Raw genomic sequence first — 24,093 nt, forward strand, 5'->3', positions numbered from 1 at the left:
ACTATGAAAAATTTTGCATCATAAAGAATTGGTAAACGAATAGTATTTTAGATATGACGAAATTAACTTTGCATATTTGCATCATACATGGATTTACTCCTTTTCAAATTATTTGAATATGTACTAGTATTCTTCACTTTATGAACTAGCCTTTATAATTCTGATTTAAATAATAAATAGGAAAACTGGTTGGTCAAAGGTTATTGACACATTTACAAGCACAACAGGAGCTTTTATTGTTTGTAGTTTTTCATAACTATAATTATACAAAATCTTCCATACAGAATTTGACCTCAAGGTATAAATATAATACAGCAATGTTTGTGTAGTTATCAAAGTATTATCATCTTGTTTAAACTTTCATAGACCTATAATTATATCTATAAACACAGTAGTGTTTAATTCTGTTTTATGATAAAAATAATAACTTTCCTTTTATATTTTTGTTGTTGAATTTATTAAAATTTTCAAGGGAGAAACAGTGAATAAATTTAATCATACAAACATTTGTAGCTATCACACTAATCATGAAAACAATTAAGTAGCTAAAAACAGTATGAAAGTGTTAATAACTTCCTAGGTATATGAAAATACTCAACCCTTTTTTTATTTTTATTTGTAAGGTTTGGGTCAACATACACAAGTTTTTTATACATACAATACATCTGATTTTAATTCAAAAAGCTATCTTTTTAACAAATTTTCCATTCCGCCTATCTATTTTCTTATTATAGAACAAAAACCAATGCATTTAAGTGGTAGTTGCTCTTCATGACACCTCATAACACTCATTTTGTTTTGCAAAGAAAGAAAGGTATAAGAAGTATTTTTTGTCTCATAGTACTCTTTGCCTTATACCAACGACCTGTAAATAAGTTATGTTACTATTGTAAATAAACAAAGTTCGTGACAACATATGTTTCCTGGCGTTTATCTATCAGTATATACACTACTTCTGTTCAGGAACTTATGGCCAGGATATCGACAGGAAAGGCTTAAAACTTGATCAACAAATAGTTTATTTTAATTTTCAAATTGGTTTTGTTTCTCAAGGATCTTCAGTATTCAAAGTACACATTTTTTTTAAAAGTAAAAATGCCTTCTGTATATCTTCATTTTAGTTTTCTTTTGGAAACATTTTTTTTTCTAAGAATTTTGCAAGGAAAAATTGATATTAAAGTATGTTTGAAACAAATATACAGGCTTTCGCATCTTAAATATCTTAAATGCTGTGTAATTCACGTGTAAAACTACTTAAAAAAGAGTTTCTGTTTTGTCATTAACAAGTCCTTTCTAACGCCATTTATAGTCTGTCTACCTATTACCTCCCTTATGCAGATGACAGATGAATAAGGATACTAAGTAAAGTAGTTGAATGATTAACTCAGACAAGTCATAATCACTTGTCTCAATTTTTTTCAAAACCTATCAAGAAATTTTACTAATTGAATGTTGAATTATTTCAATGACTTGCATAATTTGTCCTAAAATTAATTTATGTTTTGAAAAACAAATATCATATTGACATGTACACAACTGTCTTTGACTAAAATCTAATCCTGACAACATCTATCGATATTAACACTTTCTGCCTACCACAACCCAACCAACACCCTTAGGATAATATAAGATCACTGCCTCTCTAGTCCTGTCCTTAACTTCATATTACCCTACCTGATCATTTATTGTAGAACTTTCCCCTCTCTGTCGTACAGGATTAATATGATTTTCATGTAAACTTTCATCTTCATCATCTGCCCCAATGATACTACCATCACTAGTATAAAATGATGCTGCCCCTGAGGATGTAACAGTTCTATTTGGTATGCCTTGTCCTGATGATAAAATTCTATTGGTGGACATCTCACTACTGCTACAAAAAATGTTTTTATGAGAATTAAAGTAAAATAAAGTTGAGAACTCCCCTACACAGACTCCAACAGGTTGTGAAAGATCCTCATAAATAGGTATTATCCCCATCTATGGAAATTATACCCAAAATCAGGTATCATACTTTTTTTGTGGGGCCTTCGTATACTTTCATAGATACATTCTTACACAAAAAATTTATGTCACCTTTTTTTAAAGATAAAATGTAGGTCAGAGTGAATTCCTTTTTGAAAGAAGTCGGTATACTCCCCTAGATGTATCTATATATATATATATCAAGTTGTATGATTGTAGGTCTCTGAGTACCAGAGATCTGAACCCAAATGAAAAACATAATCAATTTTTAAAACATAGGTCAAATTGACCTAAATTTTTTAGATGCTGCTATACTTTCATAGATGCATCCTTTATCCAAGTCATATGATTGGTGGACACTCAGTAATTAATGTAAGACTTATATAGGTAATGAAAGTTTAAAACTTTAAGCCACTAAATTATAAAACATGTGGTCTTCATTTAATGGTGCAGTCAGTCTCTCAAGTATGCATCCACAATAAATCTTCACATTTTAACAGTGTATAAACTTTCAAGTCAATAAAGCAATAACTATGAGGACATAGATAATGATGCAACATCACAGCAACTATTAATAAACTTTACATTTTACTCAGTTAAACTTAATTGTCACTATTAAAGCATGCAACATTACGGCATATGTCAATGGTCTAGTACCATTTCAACAATGTAAAACTGAAGCATGCAGCATACCAAATATCAATGGCACATTGAAGTTCTTCTCTGTAAAACAACTTATCTGAAAACTTAATTCATGTTATAAATTCAAATCATATTAATTATTAGACCTTCATTTTTTGTAGTACTTTTGTTGTAGTTTTCAGACAACTGTGACTTTGCCATTTCTTACAATTCAATCCATTATGACAAATATAGCTTTCAACACAATAAATACCCTGTTCATTACTTTAAATAGATACTTTAACTTTGATGAACCAATTCCAAAAAGGCAGAAAATTAGAAGCACCAATCTAACAAAGTGTGTCTTATAAATAAAGATGGTATGATTTACACAAGTGGAATTACTTTGTCACCACTGAGAAACAAAACAAATCCAAATAAAAAGAAAATCTTCAGATAAAATTGTAGTTTTTCAAACTCTAAAAATCACAATATATATATATATATATATATGAAAATTCTATTACAAACAAAATATTTTAATTGAAAAAATTTGCTCCTTTGAAATGTGTGGACATACAGTGCATGGACACAAGTATTCGTCACTTTTCACTATATATTTCTTATAGAACTATGTTTTTCAAAAAAAATTTGAGGGGTCATTTATGATCAGAATTTAGTCAACTTGGTACCAATAGCAGAAATGTCACAGGCATAATTCTTTATTTTGTTATATTTTTGTTGTTGAGTTCTTTCATTTTCTGATGCACGTAATATAAATACAAAGAATTATTTTTCGTTCAATTCATAAGATTTTCTATACATTTCAACCAAATGAAATTGTAAAAAATCATCATACATGTTCATACCAAGAGAAAATAAAAACAATTGAGAAAAAAACTGTGACCAAATGAACAAATATATTTCAGACAATTCTGTGTCTTTAAACACGTTTGTAAAAATCCAACAAATATCCTTCAAATATTTTGATTGGAAAAATATGTTTTTATATGATATATATATAGCAAAACAGAAACGTGACGAATACTTTAAGGCCATGCACTGTACATCTATATATATATATATATATCTATACATATCTATATCTATATATATATAGTTTTTTTTTAAATTACTTGGACATTAAAATTTCATTTGTATCAAAAATAACTCTCTGTTATTGTTTATTATCTTATCATCAATACTATGATTAACAGTCTATTTCGTAATTGGGGACAACTGCTATTTTATATTATCCTTAAATAAACCAATCATGTGATCCAAAATTTACAGACAATAGTAAGGTCATGTGATGGCCTGATGCCAATACACAAATCTGGAAAATCTCAAAATCAAAAAATTTCAAACCACCTCTCTATTCTTTAACAACAATTTAAAAATATGATAACTCCAACTTCAGTCAGCAACCTTTATATTATCTTTTTCTAAAATCTAAATTGACATATTTCATCAAATGTTTAACATCATCTCCATTTCTTTTAATTCAGAATTATCCCCCCCCCCCCCCCCTTTTAAAGAAAAGTCTTGAGAAGTTTAGAAATCTTGATTTGAAGACCTAGCAGAATACAGACATTTTCACATAAGCAGCAATAATTTTACTGTGAATGCCTTAGTTGTATTACTATATATATTTATTTGACAAACAATCTATATGTTAGTGTTTGAGATGTTTTCAATGCCTTTTTACTATGGTAATTTTACAATGCAGTTGAATATAAAAACTCTGAAGAGTTCAATTTTTTTTTTTTGGAATGAGCCTAAATGTAAATGTTCTTTGTGCAGAAAAATTAAATACAAAAAAATGTGTCTTCAATTTTTGTTCTAATGAAAACAATTTTGCAAGGTAAATGTGTCAAATATACCAATATTTAAGGTTTTTACACAAAAGTGACATATTTAATTAAACAATTACTATCATGACTTGTTTTCTTTTTAAATAAATTACAGTATACTTTAGAACCATTAAAATCTATTTAAAGAAGAAAAGCTAGACGAAAAACAAAAATACATAAAAGATGTGATATTGCATTTTCTATTTTGATATGTTCCCCCACAGGTAAGTCATGGAAAAACAATAAACAAACACCTACTAACCTACTGTTGTGGTGAATCATCAGATAAATATAGAAGATCCACTCACAGTGGGAAATTCCCATGCAATGCCAACACACAAAGTTCATTTGGAGGATTGTCAACAAACATGTTCAGACATCAACAGAGAAAAGGGGGGATGTATTTCATTAAAAATTTAAATTTTCAAAAGTTTTATATATGTTTTGGATTCTTAACTTCTTATAGGCAATAACAACTTTTATTCCATTCTATTCTATTGGATTTGGGTACAATTTTTGACATTAAAAAAAGATTGATATATTTAAAAGGCTATTCAAAAGAAATAAAAATGTAATTCGAAAATTTTAATTATCAAAATTATCTAGACACAACAGGCTAAATTTCAGAAAAAAACTTTCAATATGTAGTCCTTGGCTTAGTGGCTAGTGGGACATAAAAGGCAATATGGGGTAAATGTCAATGAGACAACCACCTAAAGACACAAACAGCAAAAAGTCATCTACAGGTCAACATACATCCTTTAAAAATAAAAAGTTTAAAATTAAATATGCTTGCCCCAGAAAGTTAAATTAATTACTCCATGACCAAATAATAGGGAGTAAGCAAGGGGCTGTCATAAGTTCAGTAAACCAGGTTTTTCATACAAATTTTAAATCAATTTAGAAACCAGATTTTTCTGTCTGAAACCTGGTTATACAAAATTTAGTAGGATCCAGCCATTTTTAAAAGGGGGGTTCCAAATATATGTCCCCATTCAAAAAAAAAAGAGGTGTTCCTACCCCTGGAATACCACCCCCTGGATCCGCCACTGGCATTCAGTGTTGTGTTATAACAGGTTGGGGATGATTTAGTATTTCAATGTATTGGCTGTCGTGGTGCCATACAATAGAAGTTCCTTTATAATATAAATTCCAAATGGAAGAAATATAATGGAACAGAAAAAAAGAGTATAAAATATTTGTTCCAATAGGAACAGATATTACAGCATTGTTTATAACAAAGTTTTCAAAGGAACTTCTGTTAGGAGGAACAAATTTATAAACTGTCCTTATGGATCTACATTAATGGTTAATCCAAAATTTTTGCTTATTCCTCTCCAAACTTTTCTAATTAAGGGGCCTACAGGCCCTGTAACCCCCCCCTCCTTCAAAATTCTGTATCCGCATCTATATTTTTCAGATGTTCCACTTCAAACATTGCCTAGTGTGGGAGCCCACAGACCCCCTATTCAAAATCCTGGATGCACATGTATTGTGAAAATTATGAGGAGGCTAAAGAGAAACTCCGCTCTGCACTCTACTTCATAACATCAAAACTAACACTTGAATCAGAAGTATTATTAGCAACAACAGAAAAAGAAAATTACAAACATCACATAGAAGATATTCAACATTTGTTAGGGGTCTTTATTAAAGATACTGGAAGGTTCACAAAATAGATAGTTAAGGTTTTATAAGGGTTAATTATTTATTCACTTTTTTTTTTTTTTAATTAATTATTTAATTATTTATTTATTTATTTATTTTTCTCTGCAGTGCCACATCATAAATACAAATGTACTAATGAGTTTTATACAATAGTGACATAAAATTACCAGAGTGATCGAAAGTACAGAGAGATTATAGTGTCAAGTTGACACTTCTAAAGACTAAAGATTAGTCCCAGATGATGGTCATTCATGCAAAAGGCATCATTTTCTCTAAAAGACCATAATTTATATGGAATGAAAGTTAATGAGGCATGGTCTACAGAAATTATATTAATATAAAGCCATATTGACTTAAAATTTTATCCAAGGAACAGTTCAGCTATGGTGTCTTGGTGGAAAATATTTCCTAATTTCAAATTTAAATCACTAGATATCAGATTTTTTTGTATACAAATGTAATACCCATTAAGATGAGGATCATCCCCAATATTTGTGAAAATCATCTGAATCATGGGATAATTCATTTTCACCTGTTGCTAGTACAGGTTTTTATATTGATATGTCTCTGAAAAACGGACTTGCTGTTAAATCTTTCGGTTCAAATGAAAAGACTTATTTACATCATTTACTGTTAGTGTTATATAGATATTCACTGTGACCAAGGATTTGTATAGTCACAGTCGCTACACAAATTATTGCTGTGAGTGAGTGTGACCCGAAGTCGAAGACGAGTCCCTGTCTCAGTGTCTGTGTGTGGCAACCTTCTCTAAATTGAAACTTTAACTGCTCGCCATGATCAGGCGTAGTTTAAAGATCATCTGTTTGATGCGAACTTGGTCTATATCGACTTTCGTTAGCCTTATTATTAGTCTCAAAAGTTCCACGTGTAAATACTGATGATTCATAATTGGAAATCCCCTTCTGAGAGCATGGTTTGGCGCCGAAAGTTTCAGAAACATGTGTTTGTTAACCAATTTTCTATAAATTATTTTCGGTTAGATTTTAAATAATCTTACTTAACCTTCTTGTATTTAGTTTCTAAAGAAACAATTACTCGCAATGTTTAAAGCAGTTCTTACTAAAGTCGAAAATTTTAATGTTTTCCATATATGGGTTGTAAATATCCTGACGTCACAGTCAATATTGCCTTTTACAGAAAGTGCCCTTTTCCAGAGTTCAAATCAAGTCACACCCGAGAGAATTGTCCAATCAAAATCAACATATTTTCTCGAAACAACGATCACATTTTTAGGTTTAACCGATACATTATAGTAAAGATATCAGAGAAGTCCGAAGGAACAATTACAACATTGCCGATGATCGCATTGAGATCCAATGAAATTTATCCAAAGTGATGTCATGCTATATTTAGATAACTGACTCATTTCATATAAAAAGGAGTGAAATACGTTCAACAAAGCATACGTCTAGAAAACTTACTACAGGACAAGCCTCACACGAAAAGGAATATAGAGAGGTGACTCATATATTTCCACCATTTTTACATCGACCTTCATAAGGATTAGTCATCACAAGTTTATCAACTGAAGTTGAAAAAGTTTTTGGACTGATATTATTACAAACTTTTGTTAGACAATGGAAGTTTTGTCCGAGCGGACATTTTATCCAGAAGGCATCATGAACAAAGCCGGAGACGCAAACGTGAATAGTTTGAAAAGAAAAATGACATTAGACTTTAATTCTTCAGGAAAAACTAAACAGCAGAAGATACAAAACCTGCTTGCTTCTCCTGATTTGAACATGCTGAAGTTGGCCTCTCCAGAGTTGGAAAAGTTCATCATTCAAGCAAATGGATTTGTCACAACAACGCCGACACCAACACAGTTCATATTTCCAAAATTCGTGACAGACGAACAGGAATCATTTGCTAAAGGATTCGTCGAGGCATTAAACAATCTTCATGGGAAAACAGGACAATGTTTAAAGGCTGAATCCTCTTCGGATTGTGAAAGCCAAAGTGACTCTGTGTCTAATGCCAGTTACACGTATGTACCTCCAGACTATGTTCTTACCTCAGCTACTACAACCCTCCCTGGTGGTTTATTTACAACTAACACATCTTCTGCAGCAAATCATTCAATAAAATCTCTGCCTGCCCAAAGAGTTAGTTTGTTACGACAGGATGAAGAACCCCAGACCGTTCCTTCAATAGCAACTAGTACAACTGACAGTTTTTCAGTGTCGCCAATAAACATGGAAAATCAAGAAGTTATCAAACTTGAAAGGAAACGTGCCAGAAACCGTGTGGCTGCAAGAAAGTGTAGAACGCGTAAACTTGAAAGAATCTCCCGACTTGAAGATCGAGTAGATGACTTGAAAGGACAAAACTGTGATTTAACAGCACAGGCAAATTCTCTCAGGGACCAAGTTTGTAAACTAAAGAAAAAAATCATTGACCATGTGAACAGTGGCTGTCAAATCATGATTTCAAGCACAAATATTTTCTCTTAACATTTGAAAGAAATGATCTGTGCCTTGACAATGTGTTCATATGGATGTTATTATATAAAAGTGCCAATCACGTATTGTTTTTGCATGTTTTGATGATAATTTTGTTGCTGACATTCCGCAATTTAAACATTTTGTCTCCTGCATCAAAATTTCTATCTTGCATGTTTAAATGTGATAATTTCATTTAGTCATTATTTCTGAGGTTATCATGCAAATGTCATAATTTTATATATATATATTATTTTCTACAAAACATCTCTGGTCCTTGTAAGCACCAGTGGATGCTGTTATTTATATTTTGAAAAAAAAGAAAAAACCATGAATAAAAAGTTTAAAATTTAATTTTCTTGTATGTAAATTAGAGTTATTCCCCTTACATTGTAAAAAATAATACAAGTACAAAGAGATATGTTAGTGAGACTATAATCAAAGAAAGATATCTATAGACCTACTTATACATGTGTTGTCGTCCTGTTAAAAAAAGTATGGATCTCTCAAAGTTGCTTTGGCTTTGATTTATCAGTGTTCCTGACAATTTGTTATTTGTCTTTTGAGTGGTATGTACATGTATTGTATGAAGAAACATAACAATAAGAATCTGTATCCATGGTCATGTTTGTCTTGAATATGCTTCTAATATTTGCTACTGGTTTATGGGACCACTAAAAACTGAATAACTTAATTTGAACAAATGTGGATTCAAGGTGTACATGAACTGTCATGAAATAAAAAGATGTGATATAATTGCCAATGAGACAACTCTCCACCAGAGACCAAATGACATAGAAGTTCCTTCACATTATTAGTTCTAAATAGAATATTCCATTTCCACTGGAATAAATATTTAAGTATTTGTTTCAACAGGAACAGATATTATTCACATTGTTTCCAGGACTGAGGTGACCTGATGTTAAGCAGAAAAAATATACATTTGTACCTTGACAGTACAAGGTTTGGAAAACTAAAATAGATGCTGAGCAGTGATTTTGAATGCTATCAAATGATCAAACAGAACAGCTCTAAATAAAGTAAAATCAACACATCAGCAAAAATGAGTTGAAAGTTTTATTGCTTTTTCCTGTTAAAAAAGACAAATGAACTGAAATCTTGGACTATTGGTATTGGTGAAAAAAAACCTCATTAAATATACCAAACTTGTTATTTAGAATACAAGATAAGATTTTTGTTACATGTACATAAGTCCAAACTATGATGCTCTAATCAAAACAACACAGTGGATATTATTTTCAAGTAATGTTGTCTTTTTGAAGGAACCTGTCCTAAATCAATAAGATGAAACTGTCCCACAGTTTTTACAAGTTCAACAGATGGTGCTCAAGTTCAAGAATTAAAAATATATGCAGACGTGAATTGGATTATGTTTTATTTTCAAAATTGGCACTTAACATCAAATTCATGTAGAAAGAACTTTTTTTGAAAGGGAATTAAACTCAATGTGTACTGTACAGATCCCTTTCACCTCTAAATTCCATTTTAAAAAAATAACATGCACCACTGAAAAATTATTTCAAATTTGCTCTTTTTAGAATTACCAATTTACCTCGCTGATTTAATGAAGTAACATTATAAACCCTACTCAATCAAAACCTGTCCACTTGAATCCCTGATGAAAATGAGCTTTTTACCACCCCAGAAAGACCTGCATTTGCTAGACACATAATATGGAGTACATTCTACTGACATTCACACCACATGCATTTTAGTGCATTGTTGTTTGGATATGTGAGCTATCACTTGGTGTACATTAACTTTTTATGCCCCCATCGTAGTGGTGGGGGCATAAAGTTTTACCCTTGTCCTTCTGTACGTACGTACGTCCCAAAATTGGTTTCGTTCTCTAACTTAGTTTGCCTCAACCAAATGTTATGAAACTTGTACAGAATGCTTATTACCACAAAACACAGATCAAGTTTGAATTTTGGTGGCGTCACTTTAATCGTTCTAGAGTTATGCCCCTTTATAAATGGAAAAATTGCAAAATTTTTAGTTTCCGTTCTCTAACTTAAGTTTGCCTCAACCAAATGTTTTGAAGCTTATAGACAATGCTTATTACCACAAAACACAGATCAAGTTTGAATTTTGGTGGCGTCACTTTAATCGTTCTAGAGTTATGCCCCTTCATAAATGGAAAAATTGCAAAATTTTTAGTTTCTGTTCTCTAACTTAAGTTTGCCTCAACCAAATGTTATGAAACTTATACACAATGCTTATTACCACAAAACACAGATCAAGTTTGAATTTTGGTGGCGTCATTTTTACCGTTTAAGAGTTATGCCCCTTTACAAATGGAAAAATTGCTGAATTTTTCGTTTCAGTTCTCTGACTTAAGTTTGCCTCAACCAAATGTTATGAAACTTATATATATAATGCTTATTACCACAAAACTCAGATCAAGTACACATTTGGGTAGCGTTACTTTTACCCTTCTTGAGTTATGTCCCTTTATAATGATATATGCAAGCGGACACATTCCCCATTTATTTTTTTACATACTTTTAGATAGTGCCAAATAGGTGATTTGCCCACAGGCACTGGTCTCTGAAATAAAATTACCTATATACTTTAATATATTACAATACAGCCTATTGCACCTTGCATTGTATGCTAAAATCAATATAAAAGAATACAAAGAGAAAATAACTTACTAACAAATGGAATTCTATTAAATTCTATGATTTACGAATAAATTTAATAGAAAAAAACTGAAATCCGCCTACAATATGAAATGACATGCATGTGTCTTTCACAATCATTTCCTTGAGAAAAGAAACTATCGTCAACACTTTCACGGGACCAACATTACAAAAATATCCCACCAAGGCTACCAAATCACTCGGTTTTCTTAAATAATATCTCGACAAATTTCATGAAGATGTCAAACGACATGCATATCGTGCACCTGTTTCACCTCACATAAGTTTAGCCCATTTGATTTGAGATCTGTACTCTTAAAAACATTCACAATATATACTTTGATGGTTCAACACATATCCGATGATTTATAGTCAATAAACACCCCCCGGAGACCCAGACGCAACGACATCATTCCCTTAAAAATGTATTAATCTTATCTTCCATCTCTCCAATCTAGAGAGAAAATAGCATAAGAGAGAGGCGAAAAAAATCAAAGGGACATTCAACTGAACTCACAAGTCGAAAATAAACTGACAACGCCATGGCTAAAAAAGAAAAAGACAAACATACAAACAACAGTACACAATACAAAGCATAGAAAACTAAAGACTGAGCAACACGAATCCCACCAAAATCATCTGTGAAACTGACATTCTATAACGGTCAACCAACTCGTGATAACGTCCGTAAAATTTACGCAGGGATGATTTCAACTTCACCACTTGGAACTCTTGGTTTAATAGTTTCTTTGTGAGCAGCAACCCTCTATTATGGGAATTCTTGATAGGAAATACAAGCCCTAGAATATCGTATCAACTGGGGGATATATACTCCGTATGCAGGCGCTGCTGGAATGTTGCTACATAGAAATGGAAAGATCACAATTGGGAAGCTGAAATCATCTCCATCTAAAGTTTTGTTTTCAACCGACTCTCATTGTCAATTTCTAGTTGTAAGTCAAGATATGAGACAGACTTAACTGTATCTGTTGTTTCCTTATCTCAATTTCGATGGGATAGATGCGTCCACATAGTCATCAAATTTTGAATTATCTAGTGAGAGAACATCATCTAAATAGCGGAAAGTAAAGTTAAAGATTACTGCTAACTTCTTTTCTTTCTTCCTAAGAAATTCCTGAATGAAGTCAGCCTCATATCAATAATGGACAATAAAGTCGGCAAGAAGAGGAGCACAGTTGGTTCCCATGGGAATACCGATTGTTTGTTGAAAAACACGTCTCCAAACATTTCAAATATGTTGTCAATCAAGAAATCAAGCATCTTGATAATGTCGGTTTCAGAGAACTTTTTGTTTGAATCAGAGTGATTTTTTACAAAGTACGATTTATCCCTCCCTAAGACAAGATACTTGTATCTACGTTAGCCATTCTTCAGTTTATAAAACAAAGCAGGACCAACTCTTTCAATTTGTCTTTTAGTTTGGAATGGAGAATACTTGTGTAAAGTGTAGAAAAGTCAAATGTTTTAATACTATTGCAAGATGAAAGAGTCTTAGATTGTATGTACTCTAAAAGATCTTTGGAATTTTTTAGTATCCACATCTGATTCACGCCACCTTTAGAATAGGAAGTGCCACAATAACTTTTAAGCCAGGCTTTGAGTGCTGATAAAATTGATGTTAGTAATTTAGAAAGAGGTTTCGCGGAGCACTTGGAAGACCAAGCAATATAACTTGTTTGTAAGGACACTTGTGTAGTTTAGGAATCCAATACAGTTGTTGAAGATCCAGTTCTTCACCTTCGGTTGAAATTCTAAAAGAACAAAGAACAGACCTATGGTTATCCAGGATTTCCTCCTTGGTAAGTGTCGTGGGGTATATGTTGGGGCTATATGTTGAGTTACGTTATTCGGCGGTGGTGGTGGTGGGGGAGGAGGAGGCCACGATGAGCCGCCGACCTGGAGAACTAGCACAGGTGCAATCAGGAAGTTTACACTTGAAGTCGTCAATATTGAGATCCTGCAACACGTGTTTGTAATTGAAAATTTTGGTTGCAATTGGTTTGGTATAGGTAAAAGAAAATGATATGTACAGACTGATCTTTTAAATAGGGAGATATTTTCGAGTGAACTGATTTATGATGAAGGATATTGCCTAAGTTGATGGCATCGAGACCTTTGTTGTCAAAGGAAAGTTTCAGAAAAGATCTTTTCTCCTTTTAATCTTTTCCAATGCGAACTGGTTTGATAAGTCTGTGACTTGTAATATCCGAGATGATAGCTGCGAGTTTGTATTGGTTTGAGTGTGGGTTTGTAACAGTGGTTTCCAAACAGAAGTTGTACAGAGAATGAAGATTTGAAAGGGGTAATGAATATAGATTCGTGCGAATGTGGTGAATACCTAACGGCTTTTATATAAATGACAGCAGGTCATTAATAGGGACATCATGGAGAGTAGGTGATGTATAATGACGATGACCACGACTGCGTCTACGTCGAGGATTATAGTTTTTAGGTGTGGTAGTCACCGATTGCCAGTTGAGACAGGAAGATGGCATGGCCTTTCAAGAGACGATAGAGTATATGCCACCTTTGTGACTCAACTGACATTGGTGACGAAAACCACTACATCATGACTTGCGAAACACTAAAAGCAGATAGAACAAAATTCTCATCTAATTATTTTTGGAAAAATCTAAATACATACAAATTTAATGTTTTATTCAATTCTACAAATACTGAAAATTTGAAAAACTGTGTAAATTTATTAAAATTATTAATGTGAAAGTATGTCCTCCCAGTTAAAATATGTAACTTACATGTAGTATTTCACACATGCATGTAGTTAGTCTATTTATGTATTTATATGTACCATTCTCTGTAACTTTGTATTTAGTTTATGAGAATAAAAAAAAAGATGCAGAGTTGAAAATGTTCATCACATTAACCGAGCTACAGGAAGGACTAGATAGAATACCTATACCATAATCCTTGAATAATACATCTCAGTCTACAAGACAAGACAAACCAGACATGGCAAAGATGTTCCATTCAACTCGTCTCAACTGGCAAACAAAACTAGAAAGGCCGAACAATCAAAGTTTGGAATGTTTTACCACCAATCATTCTCGACCTTGAGTTTAAATCAGCCTTTGACTCGTTTCCCACATGATTTAAAAGGATCTTGACGAAAAGTTTTTATACGCACCTGAATGTAAATTATTATAAAAGAGAGGCGGAAGATACCAATGGGAATTTCAAACTCACAAGTCGAAAACGAACTGACAATGCCAATGCTTATACACATCACCCATCTCTTATTTTCTTTGCATGGATACTGGGACTATTATACTAATATACCCAGATGGATATAAAGATATTCTCATTTAAATATTTTTTTGGGGTCACTTTTCCTGTCTGAAAGAAAGTAAATTGGGGGGAGTCTTTGGGTCTTCCAGGACTGTATCCCCAAATATGAGGGTCGTAATGGGCGCCGGTATCTTCATGGCGAATAACGGTAAAAAAATCTTGCCAAATGACGTTAACGGTATTTTTTGGTGAATGACGATAAAACGTACATTTCACTGAGTCGTAATGACCGTAGAAAAAAAAATTAACTGATTTTTACGAATCACGTTAATAAGTTTTTTCCCAAAAATAACTATACGGATAATCATTTGAGACCTCTGACGAATCACGATAAGGATATTTTGACGACTGATCACGATAACATTTTAGCCAATTTGACACTAACGGTAGCAGAATGACCGTTTGACGCCTGACGGTAACTTGAGGGCATTCCTACCCCAAATACATATGGTCCGCCCTTCAAGTTACTAGTTAAAATTTCTTCTAAGCAGCCCTCTTAAAAACCAAATGATTATTTGCTCCTTGGACCAAGGATTTGTATACAAATCCTTGCTCAGTCATTTTAATTTTTCTCCTTAACCGTTAGAAGTTGGCGGGAAACAATATTATCTCCCTTTAAAAAACAAGGGAGGCAATTAGAGCACCCCCTGACAACATTATACACATGATATGAAAGAATGAACATTTATATATGAAATCTTGAAACTAACCGTATAATTAAGGTCCCAGACGAAATTCGACATTTGTGAGTCTCCTTAAATTCAATGCCAATTATTCGTCTGTATGTTATTCAAGTCCAAATTCATTAAATGGGTTTGTTCACCCTCGGAGTGCTCGCATAGTTGTATAATAATTAATGACATCTTGAAAGTTGAAGGGCTATTTTTAATTTTTTGCTAGTTACCTTCCTTCATAGAACGTCATAATTATTTAGACTTGTGTTTGTTTCCCCTTGTGACGGTAGTCAACACTTTCCTGTTACACCCCTATTAAAGAAATATTAATGGTAGTTGGGTTAATATACACCTATGCAGAATATTTATATTTGATTAATCTCAATTACCCACTGGACGTTAAGCAACCAACAATCAATCAATCAATATACTCAATTACATATATCTCAAAATTCATGAACAAAACATGAAAATAATTTTAAATTAATTGCTTTTTAATTGTTTTTTAGCAATGATTGGCTTCATTGTTACATTTGTTTTTACAGAGACATATAATACAAATGTCTCTGGTTTTTAGTAAGAATTAATTTTAATGACTTGGTTGTAAGTTGGAATCCTGATTAATTAAGATATCCTTTATCTCACTGATTGTTGTATTAATTGTCTATGGTGGTTTTATCATGAAATAAAAATTAAAAATTAAACTAGTCCACTTGGAATATTAAGTAATAAACAATGCATGTATGGATTGGTCTTAAGTCGTTTTTATACGTTGTATTCCTGAAGACTACAGTGCTAATCAAAGGAAAAAATTATCTGGTAGGAGCAATACAACTTAAATATATTACATTTTTGTGTATTTTAATCCCATTTTAACTTTGAAAGACTGTTTTGATGTATTTTGTTCATACATTGGAGGATTTCAAGAGTCGGGTTAACACCTTTGAGACTCGAGTGGAAAATCCTCCATAAATCAGGATAATTGGCAGGTCTTCAAAAGATTCATAGACATTTTGTGAATCCTAGTTTGTAGCTACAGGGATCCATAATTTTGAATAAGCTGGCACTAACATGACTTAGTTTCAGAATTACATTGTAGTTGCAAACATTTTTGCATTTCACACAATTTAAAAAAATACGCCTTCAAGTAGAAACATGCTGGCTTAAATATACAAAAGAAGACACAGCTGTCTGAAACATGAATTTAAAAAAAGACACCTTTTGAAATGCCCATAGTAATTTGTTGCAGAATTTGAATTCAGAAAATTTGTTAAGCATTTACATACCAGTTTAAGGATGAATATAAAAATTCTCAGATTTTATTAGATTTTTAAACAAATAACATTTATTAAAGAACTTTGTTATTTCAGAAAAATGGGGGTCTCTATGTCAGGACCAAGTGGTTGTACCATTAAAAATGGAAATGGTGTGTTAAAATGTGTACCTTTTACCAAATATAAACCATTTCCATCTTGTAAGAAAAAAAGTGCAGGTGAACTAATTATAGCATTCAAAGCACTACCAACTGCAACTCATACAGGTAAGTTTGATATTCTTAACGACTAAACATTGGATACTTTACAAAAAGAATTCTTTGACCAAAAGTTTTGGTTTACAAAGTCATATGGTACTGTTGAGACTTGTATTCAATCAACCAGATGATATAGAATGATAGATCTCTGCTTAATGTCCAGTGGCAAATATTACATGCATATTCAGGAAGATAACTTGTTAATGAGATACAAATATATTTACTGCTTTGTACAACACTTAACATGCTGAGTCAAATTTAATGTGCTAGCTCACAAGGTAACAGTTCACAAGGAGACATGTCACCCTCCCTGACATATAATTTTGACCATGAGCCAACCAGTCTGCCTACCCCTATTAAAATGCCTCATGATTTAGAAGCAGCATATACCAGTTTTGAAGTCTTTGGTTTGACCCAGCCAGGGATACAGCTCACGACTCTTCCTTTCAAAGTGGTTTAGAAAATTAAGAATTTGCGATAACATGTCATTCAGTAACCATGGTAACCACAAGTTTTTTTTAGTCCTGCTGAAATGAGCTTGCTGGTGAACCAATTATCAAGTGGAAAATTAGAGCATTTTAAAATTATGTCATCTATTTTTGCATTTTAACAAAACACTTGTAAATCATCTTACATTACATTTACATAGCTATTTGACCTTAATAAAAAAAACAGCCAATCCAAAAGAAAGCCTATTTAGAGAATTTTATTTGGAACTCATGACTTCTCTATAAGAAATTGCTCACTACCATAATCTATTAATTTAGTCCTTACTTAACATTAAGTTTTCTGATAAGAATGAATGACATGTTGGGTATAGGACAATGAGACAGCAATCCAACAACACAAAAGAACCTAACAGAACAATTGTCATCTAGAGGTCAAAATACAGTCTTCTATGATAGAAAAGTGTCTGTACAGTATGTCAAGCTGTAAATTGTCTCAAGAAAAATTGTGAATAAATTTAATAGAATATCATAAATCCTCCATCAAAATAACATTACAATGACATTGAAACTTCCATTATGGGAATATTTGAATATCTTGTACCACATTTTTGAGGAGCAATGAAGAAAAAGTTACAGTTGAAGTTTTAGTTTTAAAAAAATCTGTTAAATAGAAAATAGACCTTGATACATTCACAGTTATAAGCATATTACATGATTTATCTTTAACAGGAAGTGACAATTACTGGTGGATAAATTGTCAGTTTGTACCTAATGATGACACCACTCTGATGGTGACTAGTAGTGTGTATATTCTACGAGGTGGTATGTCTAATGTCCAGGTTAGAAACATTCCAGCAGGAAAAGTATGCAAATTTTCCCTTGAATCTAATGGAATAAGTAAGTACAAAAAAAGAGAGGCGAAAGATACCAAAGGGATATTTAAACTCTTAAATCAAAAACAAACTGACAATGCCACAGCAAAAAAAAAAAACCACGAAAAGACAACAGTACACAAAACACAACATAGAAAAACTAAAGACTGAGCAACATGAACCCCATCTCAGGTGCTCCGGAAGGGTAAGCATATCCTGCTCCACATGTGGCACAGCCACATACAATGTACTAAACACTTACATCTCAAGAAATATAGATAGATAAAAATAAAGCATCAGTTATCGAAATATTGGTTTCTTAGATCATGTCAGTAGTTGGGTTGATCATATTCAAGTTTTATTTAAACATAAGTCAGGAAGAATGAATCAATAAAATTACAGTTCTTATAATCCCATTCTGAAGGGGGTATACTGCCATGACTTCTGTCCGTCACAATTTTATCAGGGATTATATATCAAAGATTCTTTTAAATTTGGTATCGAGCTTTATGTGAGTATGCATTATTGTGTGATGCATTTTCACATCCATAGCTAATCAACTTCTTATATTATAGCAGGGATATAATTTAGTAGGCAATATCTCACAGTGCAAAGATTCCTTTTTATATGAAAAATTGTGATTTTTAAACAGCAGTCCTATAGAAATTTAGTAAATAGATTTAACCAGATAGTAAAAATATAAATGTTATTGACATCACAGATTATTTATAAGCTTTTATATCAACATGATATTTTAAATTCAATAAGTAACTGTAACTTGATAGTTACAATGAAAGAAAGATAACTCTTACTTTTTTATGAGACATTGTTATGATTTTTATAAATGTCTGCAGCAGTTCTATAAATAATAAGAGAATAAAAAAAAATATTCTTATACATATTGGCCAATAAGGGACTAGAGTTGCATTCTCAAACCATTCAACACAATTTTTAAGCCCATATTTTAGCATGCATGATGAAAATGTCTATGATTTTTGTTGAACTCTCATCAATAACTTCCAGCTACCATCTCAAACCTGTGATCTTAGAATATTTAGAGAGATAGTCTACATTAATTGGAAAAAAAAAGGGATATGGGATGGATTAACACTACAGAAATAAATTGTATACTTCAACTTGTAGAATGGTTTTTAAAATACTTCCAATACAGAGATAAATTACTAAGCTTCATGCTGTTTACTCGAAGTCTGAAGAACAAAAATATTTATTCCTTATGACCTTTTCTAGAAAGTAATTTCTGAAGGTCTGAATTTAACTTTTCAATAAAAATTTGATACAATTTTACTTGCTATTCCCTTACCTGGCAAAGGGTAATGATTCTCTGCAAAGAAGAAACTGTTTCTTTATTATTATTCAATAACTTAAAATTTTCAGTTTCATAACCTAGTGTTGGTATGAAATATATTGGGTATAAAAAAGACCTGACTGGTCCAGTACCAGTTACCATCAGAAATTCAAAGTTTTTCTTGGAAATTTTTTAACAGGAGCTACTTTTAAACATATTCTTTTAACATACAAAGGTTTACCAAAAATACTGTAGACTAGGTTATTTCTTCTTTTTTGTAAGTCATTTAATTTTGATCACTAAATTTCAGGATGTGAACTTGTTAAAACAACAGGAAGTGGAACATGGCCTAAGTTACAGGTACATCCAGACTCATTTTATATCTGTTATTTAGATATCCATCAAGTTAAGTTCTTCCATTCTATCACAGATTCTGGTATCTCTAGTAAGGCACTAGACCCTCATTTCAGACAGTATCGTTCCTTTGCTCTGTCACCGAATGGAAAACAAATGTGTATATTGGCTCGTAATGGAAAGACAGATTATGACCTTGTAATATATGGTGTTAATGTGTATTCACATCCTGACTGTACGATACAGTGTAGTAAGATCAATAAAGATTTCCGTGGAACACCTACAAGAACAGACCTTGTGGATTGTAAATGGTCAATGGATAGTCGTAAAGTTGCCATTAGTATATCAACAGGTTATGTGATGATAATAGATATCACATCAAAGGATATTGTGTGCAACATATTCCCAGATATTTTGGATGACTGTAGTTTGAGTAGTGTCTCAGCTTTTGATTTTGATCCTCGATCTTGTTGCCAGATAATGGCAGTTGGGACTTCAGATGGATACCTACATATTGTCAACATTGAAGACAAAGACATCATATGCAAATCAGACTGTTATAAACAGGACAGCATTGATGTTGTTATGTACACTCCTGAAGGCAACATATTGGTTATTGCCTTGCACAGCTTCTCACTACATCTATATAACTCTTATACCTGCGACTTGGTGTATACAATTAACATGATAGATTCATGTCCAGAACTGGATTCTATTCTGTCATCTGGAAATTACCCATTTATTACTTCCATGGACATTACACGATCTGGAGAACAGCTAGCTACATGTTGTTCTGATGGGTATATCCGAGTTTGGCAGCTGCCACCTAAGTTGAACCTTAAGTTTATATGTAAATTAAGAATATTGAGTTTAGTTTTTCAGGGTGACATTAAGCATCTTCCACTACCTCATGCCCTAAAGGATTATTTGTTACCATTTCCTATGTCTTCTTAATTGGTAGTCAGATAAATTTTAATGATGTAATAACTTCAGATCTTGAGTTCTGAGTTTTGGCAGAGTGTAGAAAGTAGAAATCAATTCCACTGATAGTTTTGTTTGTTGTTGTTGTTGTGATCAATTGTGCAATCGTCTTCATGATGACCATAAGTTTACAGGGTATTTATATATTTGTTTATACAGAATAGCAATGAAAGCAGTTTTAGTAAGATGACATTACCAGTTGTATGCAATTTATTAATTACTCTAGCGTAATATAGCGTGATATGTAATGAAACCTGTTTAAGTCTATATTTCTTTACCTTGCAGTAAGATATGAATTGTAGAGTTCATCATTGAAGAATTTCGAGCAACAGTCATGATGGAGAATAGCAACAAAAGCATATTTTCTTGATAATTGGTTATTTCCCAGTATTTCATGAAAGTTTTGTCTCATCTGCACCCAAACCATGTTGCTTAACTCACAAATTTCTGAAATTAATTATTTTAAGATGTCTTATACTTGTTACTGTAGTTTTAGAAATTTTCTTGGTTCAGGTATTCTACACATATCCAAAGGGATTTTTGTCTTTTATATGATGATCATATGTGTTCAAAGTATCTATATAATAATGTATACATGATACTATACAATTCAGAATATCTATTTATATTTATTTTCTTGATAAAGCTGATATTTTTCATGTTTGTGACTTTTTTGATATTCTCTATTGTAATATTTTTAAGATGTATATCGTTGTTTATCTTTTTTCGTGTATTTGAAGGTTTTACATAAGTTAATGTATATTATGTCTGTGATATATTTAAACCTATGCTTACTGAAGATTGGGAAATATAGTGATTGTTGTGTACTGCCAGTTTGTCGGTGTTCCCTTGTTCCTTCATGATTTCATCTGTCTGCACTTTGTATCAGGATGTCTCTTAGACCACTGGTTCAATATCGGTAGACTTTCAGTGAATCATATGCACCTAATGTCACCATTTACCTCATAGCTTATCTTTTGATTCAAATAATGTTGGGGTTTTCCATAGCAAAACATGATTTTTTTCATATCTACAGAAGGGCATGGGCATCTTCTATCCACAACTTGTCCTAAATCATAGCTTGATTTCAATGAAAATTCCACAGAATTTTATTGATTTCCTAAAAGAATTGATACTATCAACGCTAATGGCTGCCAATGTTTCTAAAATTAGTAAATTATGGAAAAATAATTGGAAAAAATCTTGTAAAGCACCAATAACAACCAAACATTGGTTGAATGGTATATTTATGAATCTCTGTGAGAAGTATGGTGAATAATCAATAACTATAACCACGATCAAACATTGCTCCCACCAGTTATAAACATAGAAAATTTGAAGATTACATGTACCTTCTACCATGTTCAAGAATTAAGGTGGACGACCTTATAACATTGAAAATTTGAAGATTACATGTACCTTCTCCTTCAAGAATTAAGGTGGACGACCTTATAACATAGAAAATTTGAAGATTACATGTACCTTCTCCTTCAAGAATTAAGGTGGACGACCTTATAACATAGAAAATTTGAAGATTACATGTACCTTCTCCTTCAAGAATTAAGGTGGACGACCTTATAACATAGAAAATTTGAAGATAACATGTACCTTCTCCTTCAAGAATTAAGGTGGACGACCTTATAACATAGAAAATTTGAAGATTACATGTACCTTCTCCTTCAAAAATTAAGGTGGACGACCTTATAACATAGAAAATTTGAAGATTACATGTACCTTCTACCATGTTCAAGAATTAAGGTGGACGACCTTATAACATAGAAAATTTGAAGATTACATGTACCTTCTACCATGTTCAAGAATTAAGGTGGACGACCTTATAACATAGAAAATTTGAAGATTACATGTACCTTCTCCTTCAAGAATTAAGGTGGACGACCTTATAACATAGAAAATTTGAAGATTACATGTACCTTCTCCTTCAAGAATTAAGGTGGACGACCTTATAACATAGAAAATTTGAAGAAAAGTAATCAGCTAATATAACAAAAAAACAGTAGCTACAAAACTTTGATTACATGTACCTTCTCCTTCGAGAATTATGTATCATTCAATTATCACAAATTGGATCTGTGATTCATCCCAATATGATATTCTATGTTGTTGCAATTCCAGATGAGCTTACAAGCCTCTCTAACATGTCTAAGACACTTCTGTTAGTTCATATGTTGTATGATAAAGCAGTAACTGTTCCACTGAATCGAATGGAATTTTACAATGCCTTCAAATCCTATGAAATCACTTATTTTATATATTCTGACAATTTTCTAATTTATTATTCTGGAAGTGTGGGACTTTAATCATAGACAACTAGAAGTGTGGAACTTAAATCATTTGTTGTGATAAAACAGGTTTCTTTAACAAATTTTCACGAAATGTTAACACAGTAATCAGATCCATGAATGCAAACTCTCTTTCAATCTTGATAACTGGATTAGTAATTGTAATTTTAAAGTTATTGGACTTTATTCGTTAAAAAGGAATTATTGTATTCTGCAAAGTCCTGCTTTCTCGCAATCCCTAGTCCCAATAAGTTTTACAATTTTATAACCAACAGAAGTTACCTCCCTTTAAAATTTTGACTATTTTCAGTATATGTTCTAAAGTATTGATTTTGTTATGAAGGAAAAAAAGGTACTGTAGATTCAGACATTATTGGTGCATTTATTATTGCGATTTATAGAGAATATTGCAATTTCAGGAAATTCTTCATACAGATATATATATATGTATCAGTTCTTATTATTGTGATACTCAACCATGCAGTCATATTATTCACATTAATAAAAACCTGGCAATTATTTCTGAATTGACAGTATCAGAATTACAGGTGTATCATACTCAAACGGTGTAAGTTGTAACTATTTTGTTCTACTGTGATACATATCTCCGACCAATAGATAAATGTACTGGTACTGCATTTAACATATTTACTGTGATGGATGTTTCTATGATTGTATTGATTTTTACAAAAGATTTTCATGCATGAAGTTTATGCTTATACAGTAATTGTGTTTAAGATTATGATAATTATTCAATCTTTTAGCAATAAAAAAGGGTTTGTTTCTGTTTAAAAACATTCAATTCTTTGACATGGTTTAATACATGTATTTTTACTTGTAAACCTTACGGGTGACTGGGGTAAAGAAATATGGTTACATTGGTCTTCTTCCAACTGTCACTTAAACCTTTGCTTAAAAGAAGGGTGTCCATGTGGCTGTGCTGGATGCATAAATTCACAGCCACGTATGGTTGAATGTGTAGAGAGAGTGTCAATCTCTGCACGATAAAGAACTCTTACAACTCTTTTAAGGGTCCATAGGTGGCCTGTTGCCAGGCATAATTT

At 32.1% G+C, this 24,093-nt stretch overlaps 3 protein-coding genes across 18 annotated transcripts in view; 2 read left to right on the forward strand and 1 right to left on the reverse strand.

Moving 5' to 3' along the window:
* The window catches only part of LOC127733049 (mutS protein homolog 5-like), a 43,500-nt gene extending 41,173 nt beyond the window's left edge, over window positions 1-2,327 (reverse strand). The window contains exon 1 of the mRNA XM_052242324.1: window positions 1,675-2,327. Coding sequence (XP_052098284.1) covers window positions 1,675-1,980 — 306 coding nt within the window. The 5' untranslated portion in view covers window positions 1,981-2,327. The remainder of the gene's footprint in view (window positions 1-1,674) is intronic.
* Window positions 2,328-7,517: 5,190 nt separating this feature from the next.
* LOC127732995 (transcription factor Jun-like) lies at window positions 7,518-8,923 on the forward strand. The gene has a single exon (XM_052242257.1). The coding sequence runs from the start codon at window positions 7,706-7,708 to the stop codon at window positions 8,579-8,581; it is 876 nt and encodes a 291-aa protein (XP_052098217.1). The 5' UTR covers window positions 7,518-7,705; the 3' UTR covers window positions 8,582-8,923.
* A 6,268-nt stretch (window positions 8,924-15,191) lies between these two features.
* Window positions 15,192-23,824, forward strand: LOC127732946 (uncharacterized). 16 transcript variants are annotated; one of them, XR_007996528.1, is made up of 5 exons: window positions 15,201-16,055; window positions 16,607-16,776; window positions 17,946-18,113; window positions 19,705-22,554; window positions 22,681-23,824. XR_007996528.1 is itself a non-coding variant. In XM_052242171.1 (4 exons), the coding sequence occupies exons 2-4, from the start codon at window positions 16,611-16,613 to the stop codon at window positions 20,700-20,702; spliced, it is 1,332 nt and encodes a 443-aa protein (XP_052098131.1). In that variant the 5' UTR covers window positions 15,192-15,307; window positions 16,607-16,610; the 3' UTR covers window positions 20,703-23,824. The 16 variants fall into 16 exon arrangements, 2 of the variants coding, with proteins under 2 accessions (XP_052098131.1, XP_052098116.1); XR_007996532.1 differs by having other exon boundaries at window positions 19,705-22,487; XR_007996526.1 differs by having other exon boundaries at window positions 19,705-22,294; window positions 22,421-23,824.
* The last annotated feature ends 269 nt before the right edge of the window (window positions 23,825-24,093 follow it).

This window comes from Mytilus californianus, unplaced genomic scaffold, assembly GCF_021869535.1.
Source record: "Mytilus californianus isolate M0D057914Y unplaced genomic scaffold, xbMytCali1.0.p SCAF_1, whole genome shotgun sequence".
Taxonomy (NCBI): Eukaryota; Metazoa; Mollusca; class Bivalvia; order Mytilida; family Mytilidae; genus Mytilus; species Mytilus californianus.

Coding starts and splice junctions, on each gene's coding strand:
- LOC127732946 (XM_052242171.1), top strand. CDS start 16,611: ATGGGGGTCTCTATGTCAGGACCAAGTGGTTGTACCATTAAAAATGGA. Junction 16,777..17,945: donor ACCAACTGCAACTCATACAG/GTAAGTTTGATA, acceptor TATCTTTAACAG/GAAGTGACAATTACTGGTGG. Junction 18,114..19,704: donor CCTTGAATCTAATGGAATAA/GTAAGTACAAAA, acceptor ACTAAATTTCAG/GATGTGAACTTGTTAAAACA.
- LOC127732995 (XM_052242257.1), top strand. CDS start 7,706: ATGGAAGTTTTGTCCGAGCGGACATTTTATCCAGAAGGCATCATGAAC.